The 10,628-nt window shown below is 45.9% G+C and overlaps 1 protein-coding gene across 1 annotated transcript in view; it reads right to left on the reverse strand.

Moving 5' to 3' along the window:
- Positions 1 to 10,628, reverse strand: part of LOC311231805 (spectrin beta chain, non-erythrocytic 1-like) — a gene marked incomplete at its 5' end in the record, with an annotated part of 86,172 nt that overhangs the window by 21,620 nt on the left and 53,924 nt on the right. The window contains 6 exon segments of the mRNA XM_084318429.1: positions 6 to 202; positions 1,605 to 1,689; positions 2,349 to 2,487; positions 4,138 to 4,382; positions 6,129 to 6,503; positions 8,547 to 8,747. Coding sequence (XP_084174555.1) covers positions 6 to 202; positions 1,605 to 1,689; positions 2,349 to 2,487; positions 4,138 to 4,382; positions 6,129 to 6,503; positions 8,547 to 8,747 — 1,242 coding nt within the window.

Raw genomic sequence — 10,628 nt, forward strand, 5'->3', positions numbered from 1 at the left:
CCCACCGTGGTCAATCGCTCCAGCGCCGAGAAGCGCTCCTCCCACGTGGCGGCCGACTTCTCGAAGGCCTCGTGCCTCTTGATCAGCTTCTCCACCTCGTCCACGCTCTGGCCCATCTCCCGGCCGGACAGGTAGGGCTCCTGGCCCAGCAGCCACGCCTCGGCCACACCGGCGTCCCTGGAGAACTGGTGCACCTCCAAGACTGGCCACAGGAGGGAGACAGAGACACAAAGGTGAGGAGTGGAAGACCTCTTGGCTGGTGAAACTGAGCAACACCAGGGGAGCGAGGGCGCCCCCTCCTGGCCCCACAGGGGGGACAGACGTGACAGTGGTGGAATACTTATACAAAATGTATGCGGTTGAGTGTACATGGTCCTTGTTCCAAAAAGGGAATGGGAAAAACCTGACAAGATACACCGATGCCCGCCTACTGTTCAAGATTTTAAATGGCAAGGCCCTAGAATTATAGATTATTAATTATTAGAATTATGTACAGTAATGTTGATTAATGTGTTCTGTCCTTTTAAAATAAACTGAAACTGAAACTGAGGTCTATGGAACACAAGGGAAATATAACGTCACGGTGACCAATTGCAGCCACTCTTATTGTCTGGGACCAAATACGGCCACGCCCCACTCCCAGCAAAAAGTGGGAATCTCTAGAATGGGTTTGGGGCGGCGCTAGTATACGGAAGTGGCTCTCAAGGTGACGATTAGACAACACTTTCTGTTGTCAGTAGATGGCAGCATTGGTTTAAAATTAAAGGCTGAAAATGTTGAGAACTACAACACTGCATTTCCCAAGAGCGTTAGCACAGGTCGCAGGTCACTGGGATGTGTCTATATTCTCCGACGTGATCTGAACAGCGTTAAACTATTACTGCAACCTCGGTATAGCGACCGAGAATGGCCAACTAATTATCTTAACAAAAGTGCGCTGGTAGCGTTACATATGTTGTCTAAAGGGGGACATATGGTACAATTGAAGATTCTAATGATAATCGGCATATAAAGGACAAGATAAAGCATCGTTAATTTGTAAGAAACCTCAATGAAAACGGCGCAGGGTGCTATTGTTATGAAAATGTGATAGAATCCTATAAAAATGTGGACGCATTTGGCCTACGTTCCGTTACATCAGAGTTCTGTGGAACACACATGAGAGGTCTATGGAACACAAGGGATATACACATGAGAGGTCTATGGAACACAAGGGATATACACATGAGAGGTCTATGGAACACAAGGGATATACACACAAGAGGTCTATGGAACACAAGGGATACACACACATGAGAGGTCTATGGAACACAAGGGATATACACATGAGAGGTCTATGGAACACAAGGGATATACACACAAGAGGTCTATGGAACACAAGGGATACACACACATGAGAGGTCTATGGAACACAAGGGATATACACATGAGAGGTCTATGGAACACAAGGGATATACACACAAGAGGTCTATGGAACACAAGGGATACACACACATGAGAGGTCTATGGAACACAAGGGATATACACATGAGAGGTCTATGGAACACAAGGGATACACACACATGAGAGGTCTATGGAACACAAGGGATATATACACATCTTACTCAGTCTTAACCACTCCCATCGGTCCTCCCACTTGTCAATCATATCTTTCCTCTTGTCCGTCAACTGTAGTAACTTCTCTTTGATCTGAGCACAACGACAAACAAAAAAGCACATTCATGTTTTCAAAGATCATGTGGATTATTGTATAACTTTGTATGATAAAAGATTTATGTAACTGATGACTGTGAACATGATTTGTGATAATAACTCATGTAGGGGTATCGACTGCGTATTCATGAAATGTCCTTCCAAGGACTCAGTGGAAGAGGTGTGTGTAACCTATAAGGCAGAGACGATATGCCATTTGGAAGAATCGATAAATCGGGACAAAATTATCTATAAATATCGATATTTTAATGAAATAATAATTATAAAAAAATATATATTATTATTATTATTTATTTTTAAATTTATTTATTATTATTTAACTAATTTATGTTTATTTTGCAGCAATTCTTTGTCGTTGCCGCCATCTGCCTCTGGATGTGATGGAGGAGTGCAGCGCTGCATATTGAACGCACAGCGCAGAGTTGCAATTCAACTGAATTTACATGAAATGGGGATGTTTTAACTAAAACATGCCACAAGACCTAGTATTTTAGTATAGTATATAAAGTATAAAAAAAAATATATATATAATAATAATTAAAAAAAATTACACATGCAAATAAATCGATAAGTGACACCACTTATCGATTTCACGCAGTTATCGCTAATAAGTATTCTCAGCCTTAGTGACGCACCTCTTGTGAGGCGTAGTGCTTCCTGGCCAGCAGAGACTTGCCGAGCTCGATGCAGGCGGTGAAGCTGTCGTTGCGCGCGTCGATCTCTGCCTTGATGCCCTGGTGGTTGTTCATGAGCAGCTCCACCGAGGACACATCCCTGCACACACACACACACACACACACACACACACACACACACACACACACACACACACGCACGCACACACACACACACACACACACACACACACACACGCACACACACACACGCACACACACACACACACACACACACACACACACACGCACACACACGCACACGCACACACACACGCACACGCACATGCACACACACGCACACACACACACACACACACACGCACACAATTAAATTAAAGGACAACACCACACCAAATCAATAATTCCAGCATGTTATTCCTATGGCCTAGGAAAGTACAATCAATACTTGTGAACATGAGCTCCTCTCTCTCAAAGCCAGAGAGACCAGAGGATTATACATTGGTATAATCCAATGTAAACCTGATAATACTGATGGTGTATAATCCATTTAAACCATAATACTGATCATCATTTTGTTTTTGGAAAAGAATGATGGAAATACCATACTTTAAATATCCCCTCTAGATGTAATGTTTATATATTGAATAACACAATACGTTAAATATGTCACCAAATTGTTAATAATAACTACTGAAAATAGCATTTTTACGCCTCTACCCTCATTGAGAATGTAGGGATCTCGGAATACGCAAAAGCCATAAGCCATTACGAGCAAGTTGACAGCTTATATTCTTTCAAGAAATGTCAATACCTACTCAGCTTTTCTTTGTATGCTGAAGCTAAAAGGGTGTCAAGTTACCACATATCCAAGCTATTAGTGACATCACACATGCAACTCAGATTTCAGGGAAGTACAGAGAAGCTCTCCCTCTCCAGGGGAAGAGCGTGACAAGGGCCCTGGTGGCAAGTTCTGCACAAATAACAACCTGTACAGTCAAAGGCACACCTCCAAGAGAGGAGCTTTAACTCATTCAGCACCAGAGGGCGCTGTTTACTGTTACTGTTGAAAGGCCAGCGCTTTCCAAGTATACGAATACGTGGCGGTGTTTGCAGAGCTAAAACTATATTATATATTATAGCTATGGATATAATAATATTGCCCATTTGACATCGAGTATCTATCGTTCAATTTGTGAAAAAGAAATAATTTTTTCATCCATACATTCCCGTTTTATACCGTGGTGAATATGAGTATAGTTTTAGAGTAATCCTGTCTAACCCAGAAAACGACGCTATGCAGCAATACGTGCGTTTCACTAAAACCGTGCCGTTTCTCGCCTGTATACGCTACTATTTAGAAATCAACTCTATATTATCTGTATTATGTTTCATCATGAATGCATGAAAGGGTGGGGGGGGGGGGGGGGGGGGGGGGTCATTTTTGTATGCTTTGATCGTCACCAACGGAATACGTTAGGGCCGTACTGTATTGTACCCATTCTGCAATCTGTTAAATAAAGTTTTCATTCATTCATTCATTCATTCATTCAATCATTCATTCATTCATACACAGTACATTACACACATACCCTCCGATCGCAATGAAGGAATGATTGGATCAACGCATGATTGATACCACATAGCCCTTAGTCGGACCCAGGAAGAATAGCTTTTGTCAAGTGCAAAAGTTAATGGGGATCCTGAATAAACATAAACATAAACATAAGGGATGGGTCTTATTATGTCTCAAGGACACAGAGATGTGTATTAGTAGGTCTTTATTCACCTGGGCCTCTCTTGGGCCTCGATGAGGCGAATGACGTCCTCCATCCAGAGCATGAGGTCGCGCACCATGCTGAAGAAGCGGAACTTGTCGCTGGTGTCCAGCAGTCGCGCCCTGCGGCCGTCGCACGCCTCCAGCAGACCCTTCCAGGCCTCCAGCACCTCGCTCTCCCTCCTCTGGATGTCGTCCGCCTTGTCGCCGGCGTAGGAGGACTGGAGACGGACAGCGTCCTCCTGGAGCTGCCTCACCTGAGAGAGGAGCCCGTGGGGAGACGTGTTACACGCAGGGACGGGGATTTTAAGTCCCCAGGGCCTGGATGCCCCCCATCACCCCACTACTAACCTGCGTGCCCAGGGCCTGGATGCCCCCCATCACCCCACTACTAACCTGCGTCCCCACTAGGGCCTGGATGCCCCCCATCACCCCACTACTAACCTGCGTCCCCACTAGGGCCTGGATGCCCCCCATCACCCCACTACTAACCTGCGTGCCCAGGGCCTGGATGCCCCCCATCACCCCACTACTAACCTGCGTCCCCAGGGCCTGGATGCCCCCCGTCACCCCACTACTAACCTGCGTCCCCAGGGCCTGGATGCCCCCCATCACCCCACTACTAACCTGCGTGCCCAGGGCCTGGATGCCCCCCATCATCACCCCACTACTAACCTGCGTCCCCAGGGCCTGGATGCCCCCCGTCACCCCACTACTAACCTGCGTCCCCAGGGCCTGGATGCCCCCCATCACCCCACTACTAACCTGCGTCCCCACCAGGGCCTGGATGCCCCCCATCACCCCACTACTAACCTGCGTCCCCAGGGCCTGGATGCCCCCCGTCACCCCACTACTAACCTGCGTCCCCAGGGCCTGGATGCCCCCCATCACCCCACTACTAACCTGCGTCCCCACTAGGGCCTGGATGCCCCCCATCATCACCCCACTACTAACCTGCGTCCCCAGGGCCTGGATGTCCCCCGTCACCCCACTACTAACCTGCGTCCCCAGGGCCTGGATGTCCCCCATCACCCCACTACTAACCTGCGTCCCCAGGGCCTGGATGCCCCCCATCACCCCACTACTAACCTGCGTCCCCACCAGGGCCTGGATGCCCCCCATCATCACCCCACTACTAACCTGGGTCCCCAGGGCCTGGATGTCCCCCCATCACCCCACTACTAACCTGCGTCCCCAGGGCCTGGATGCCCCCCGTCACCCCACTACTAACCTGCGTCCCCAGGGCCTGGATGCCCCCCCGTCACCCCACTACTAACCTGCGTCCCCAGGGCCTGGATGCCCCCCATCACCCCACTACTAACCTGCGTGCCCAGGGCCTGGATGCCCCCCGTCACCCCACTACTAACCTGCGTCCCCAGGGCCTGGATGCCCCCCATCACCCCACTACTAACCTGCGTCCCCAGGGCCTGGATGCCCCCCATCACCCCACTACTAACCTGCGTCCCCAGGGCCTGGATGCCCCCCATCACCCCACTACTAACCTGCGTCCCCAGGGCCTGGATGCCCCCCATCACCCCACTACTAACCTGCGTCCCCAGGGCCTGGATGCCCCCCATCACCCCACTACTAACCTGCGTGCCCAGGGCCTGGATGCCCCCCATCACCCCACTACTAACCTGCGTGCCCAGGGCCTGGATGCCCCCCGTCACCCCACTACTAACCTGCGTGCCCAGGGCCTGGATGTCCCCCGTCACCCCACTACTAACCTGCGTCCCCAGGGCCTGGATGCCCCCCATCACCCCACTACTAACCTGCGTCCCCACTAGGGCCTGGATGTCCCCCGTCATCACCCCACTACTAACCTGCGTGCCCAGGGCCTGGATGCCCCCCGTCACCCCACTACTAACCTGCGTGCCCAGGGCCTGGATGCCCCCCATCACCCCACTACTAACCTGCATGCCCAGGGCCTGGATGCCCCCCATCACCCCACTACTAACCTGCGTCCCCAGGGCCTGGATGCCCCCCGTCACCCCACTACTAACCTGCGTGCCCAGGGCCTGGATGTCGTGCTCGAAGGTGGTGTGCATCCTCTGCAGCGTCTCCACCGTGTTCTGGTCGCGGCCCACCTCCTCGGGCAGCTTCTTCTGCTTGTCCACGATGCGACACAGGATCTCCTTGGCGTCGTGGTAGAACTTGTGCAGCTCGTAGGAGGCGGCCAGGATCTGCGTGCGCGTGTCGATGAGCTCCAGCAGGTCGGCCCACGCCTCGTTCAGCCCGTCCTTCCACTCCGCCACCGTGGCGGCGTCGCTGTGGCCGGCGTTGATCAGCTCGTCCGCCATGCGGTTGACGGCGTCCACGCGCTCCTGGCCGATGTTGCCCGTGTCGCGGGCGAACTCCCTGAAGCGCTCCTGGAGCATCTGAGGAGAGAGACGGAGAAGAGGTCGTTTAAAACGTGTGATTCAACGTTTGATCTGTTGCAGCAACAATAGTATTATCCTGTTTACTATCAGACAGACATAGATAGAATAGAATAGAATAGAAATACTTTTATTATCCCGTGGGAAATTAGACACTGCAAATCGCTCAACATTTAAACATTTAGACAGGACAGGTCACAAATTAGAATAATAACACAAATCAAATCAAGTTGCCTAGAATAAGAGTAGAGTAAAATAAAATAGGATAAAATGAAATGAAATAAAATATACAGAAATAAATACAATAAGAATATACTGAGCATACTGAGCATGGGGTAAACAATTTGGTCAATATAATTATAATTTAAATCTAACTAAATGAAATATGAAATATATATTCCAGTATTCAGTGTAACTAGGTGCAGTATGCTTTAGGTAGTGTATTGTCCTCCTTGGGTTCCAATAAGACTTAGATCAATGTCTGGCAGCCGTCGCTGCCCCCTGTTGTGGAGCCTATTGAGCTGCCGCTCTGTGCTCAGTGATGCAGTGAGGCACAGTGATGCATTATTATATATTATTATATTATTATTATGAGACTATTTACTATCAGACAGACATGAGACTGTTTACTATCACACAGACATGAGACTATTTACTATCAGACAGACCTGATACTATTTACTATCACACAGACATGAGACTATTTACTATCACACAGACCTGAGACTATTTACTATAACACAGACATGAGATTATTTACTATCAGACAGACATGAGACTATTTACTATCAGACAGACATGAGACTATTTACTATCAGACAGACATGAGACTATTTACTATCAGACAGGCATGAGACTATTTACTATCAGACAGACATGAGACTATTTACTATCAGACAGACATGAGACTATTTACTATCAGACAGACATGAGACTATTTACTATCAGACAGACATGAGACTATTTACTATAACACAGACATGAGACTATTTACTATCAGACAGACCTGATACTATTTACTATCACACAGACATGAGACTATTTACTATCAGACAGACATGAGACTATTTACTATAACACAGACATGAGACTATTTACTATCAGACAGACATGAGACTATTTACTATCAGACAGACATGAGACTATTTACTATCAGACAGACATGAGACTATTTACTATCAGACAGACATGAGACTATTTACTATCAGACAGACATGAGACTATTTACTATCAGACAGACATGAGACTATTTACTATCAGACAGACATGAGACTATTTACTATCAGACAGGCATGAGACTATTTACTATCAGACAGACATGAGACTATTTACTATCAGACAGACATGAGACTATTTACTATCACACAGACTATTTACTATCAGACAGACATGAGACAATTTACTATCAGACAGACATGAGACTATTTACTATCAGACAGACATGAGACTATTTACTATCACACAGACTATTTACTATCACACAGACATGAGACAATTTACACAGTAAATCTCGCAGAGTAAATTTTACTCAAACTGAGTACATTTGACTCAAATTGAGTAAAAAAAAGCTAGGGTTGGGTACCGTTCACATTTGAACCGATACCGGTACCCAACGGTACCTTTTTTCTGTACTTTAGTCTCTAAAAATGTAATCCACCTACCTCAGTTGTAAGAAAGTAGTCCAAACTTAAAATGATTTATTATCATTATTATTTATTTAGAACAATTTGTTAATATATATATATATATAATATTGCAGCGAGCTTTGTAAAGTGTAACCACACTTGCGACCGTTTTCGACTTGCCATCGCCCCCGACTGCTTTGTTGTTGAATCAAGTCAAATCCTAGGTAAGCCTGTATTGTGTGTGTGAACGTTGACGTGAACGTGCGGCACACTTCATAGGTTTAGTTTCGTGGTAAAATTTACAGTACCGAAATGTGGCACCGGTGGATCTCACGTGAGTCGGTACTACCGATGCGATTCGGTCGGTACCCTTAAAAGTACCGGATTCGGTCCCCATCCCTAGTCCCGGCCCACTCACTGTGACGTGCTCGTAGTCCTGGCCCAGCTCGTGGGACCCGGCCACCACCTCTCGCTCGGCGATCCACTGCTCCAGGTCATCCACCTCGCGGTTCAGCGTGAAGAGGCGGAACCTCTCGTCCAGCTTGCCCCGCCTCTCCTCCGACAGGTCCTTCAGTCCGGCGTAGAGCTTGTCCACCTGAGACTGCCGCATGCCGATCCTCTCGCTGAGGAAGGAAAACAACAACATGCTTCAATTTAACCCCGTGCCTCTTTTCCTGGTAAGCTGCGTCGGGTCCTTGTTTAAAATAATGAAACCAAGCAGCATTCTAAGGGACTGATTAGGCAGACGTGGATTAAACCTAGCCCTAGACCAAGGATCTTCTCCCAATGGAGATCCCCGCTGAACGCGTTTTAATTATTGAAATAAAATGTATTGTTCTTATTAGAATTAATTATGGGGCCTTCTCGCAGCAGACCCAGGATCAGCATCATTTACATTTACTAGGGATGTCCGATATTGGCATAGAAATGTGATATCGGAAAATATCGGTATCAGTTTAAAAAAATAAATAAATAAAATTATTTACATTTATTTAACCTTTATTTACCCAGGCTAGCAAGTAAGAACAAATTATTATTTTATTTATTGTCAAAGTATGCATAATGTTGGGTTAATTAAGAGATATGTAATGTTAATTACCTGAAATTATTCAGTTTTTTGGGGGGGAAAACCCTGCATATATCGGTATCGGTTGATATCGGTATCGGACATTAAGAGTTGGACAATATCGGTATATCGGTATCGGTAAAAAAGCCAATATCGAGCATCCCTAACATTTACATTTAGTCATTTAGCAGAACGCTTTATCCAAAGCGACTTACAAGTTATGTACGACAAGTCAGCAGGAAGGTACAACTCTTTCAGCTGAGTAACAATGTTCATCAAACAGTGTTGAAATTTGGGTGCCGCAGTGTTGAGTGAATAGTAGTAAAGACATACTAGTATAGTAGGAAGAGTGCGTGATAGAAGACAGTAAGAAGGTTCGAAGGTTTTTTCTGTATTAAAAAAAAGAAGAAAATTCTGATATTGATTGAAGAAGTGTGTTTTTAGTCAACAGCGAAAGATTGGTCAGGTTTCGGCTGTCCTGACTGTGGTGGGAAGTTCGTTCCACCCTTGTGTATCAGTATCAAGTATCAAGTATCAGTATCAAGACAGTGAGTCACATTATAATTACAATATTATTCAGTACTAGAACTCATATCCTCCTGACTATGATTAATTAAAATATGATACAGTATCTGGACTACGTTGATATTAGCCAGAACACTGAGGTATTTACCTTGTGCCATTTACTGTTTTGCAGTCTGTGCAGGTTCCTTTTAGTGGATAGCAGTTATTTGGTTTACAGGGATATTTATGATCTCGTACGTCGCTGAAATTGTCCTGGATAATATGACGTCTGCCGTATCAAATCATCTTGCTAATATGCAAGTCAATGCAGGTGCAGGACTGATTAGACAATCGTGGATTTAATCATGCAGGATAACTGCACGCTCCTGTCTTGGCATGAAGGGAGCAGATAGACGAAACCACGGTGAATAATCACATGATCAAGTTCAAGTTCTTTAATAGTTGTCATACAGAAGTACAGAATACTTTCATACAAAATGCTTCTTACTGTTACGCTCCAGAGACTGTGCTAGACAAGATAGTATCAAATAACATAATAACATAATATAGCATGAATTTAGAAGAAGAAAAATGAGGTCACAGTGTTCGGTATAGACATATGTACAATGTTCTGAGTTACCATATAATATACAATACACAATACTATGCAGTGTACTACAGTACAGTACAGTACTATCTAGTGCAAAGCAGAAATGGGATGAGGTACAATTTTAGGTACAATTTACAGTAAGGTGTACGAGTTGTAGTGCAATCCTTCATCCATAAATATAAAGTGTGGGGAGTGGGTGCTACAGTGTGTTTGTTTAAAGTGGGTGTGTGCTATAAAGTGTGTGGAGTGGGTGCTACAGTGTGTTTGTTTAAAGTGAGTGTGTGCGTGTGGATGTGTGTGCTATGTGCGTTTGGTGGTTG

This window comes from Notolepis coatsorum, assembly GCF_963971535.1.
Source record: "Notolepis coatsorum genome assembly, chromosome: 7".
NCBI classification, from domain to species: Eukaryota; Metazoa; Chordata; class Actinopteri; order Aulopiformes; family Paralepididae; genus Notolepis; species Notolepis coatsorum.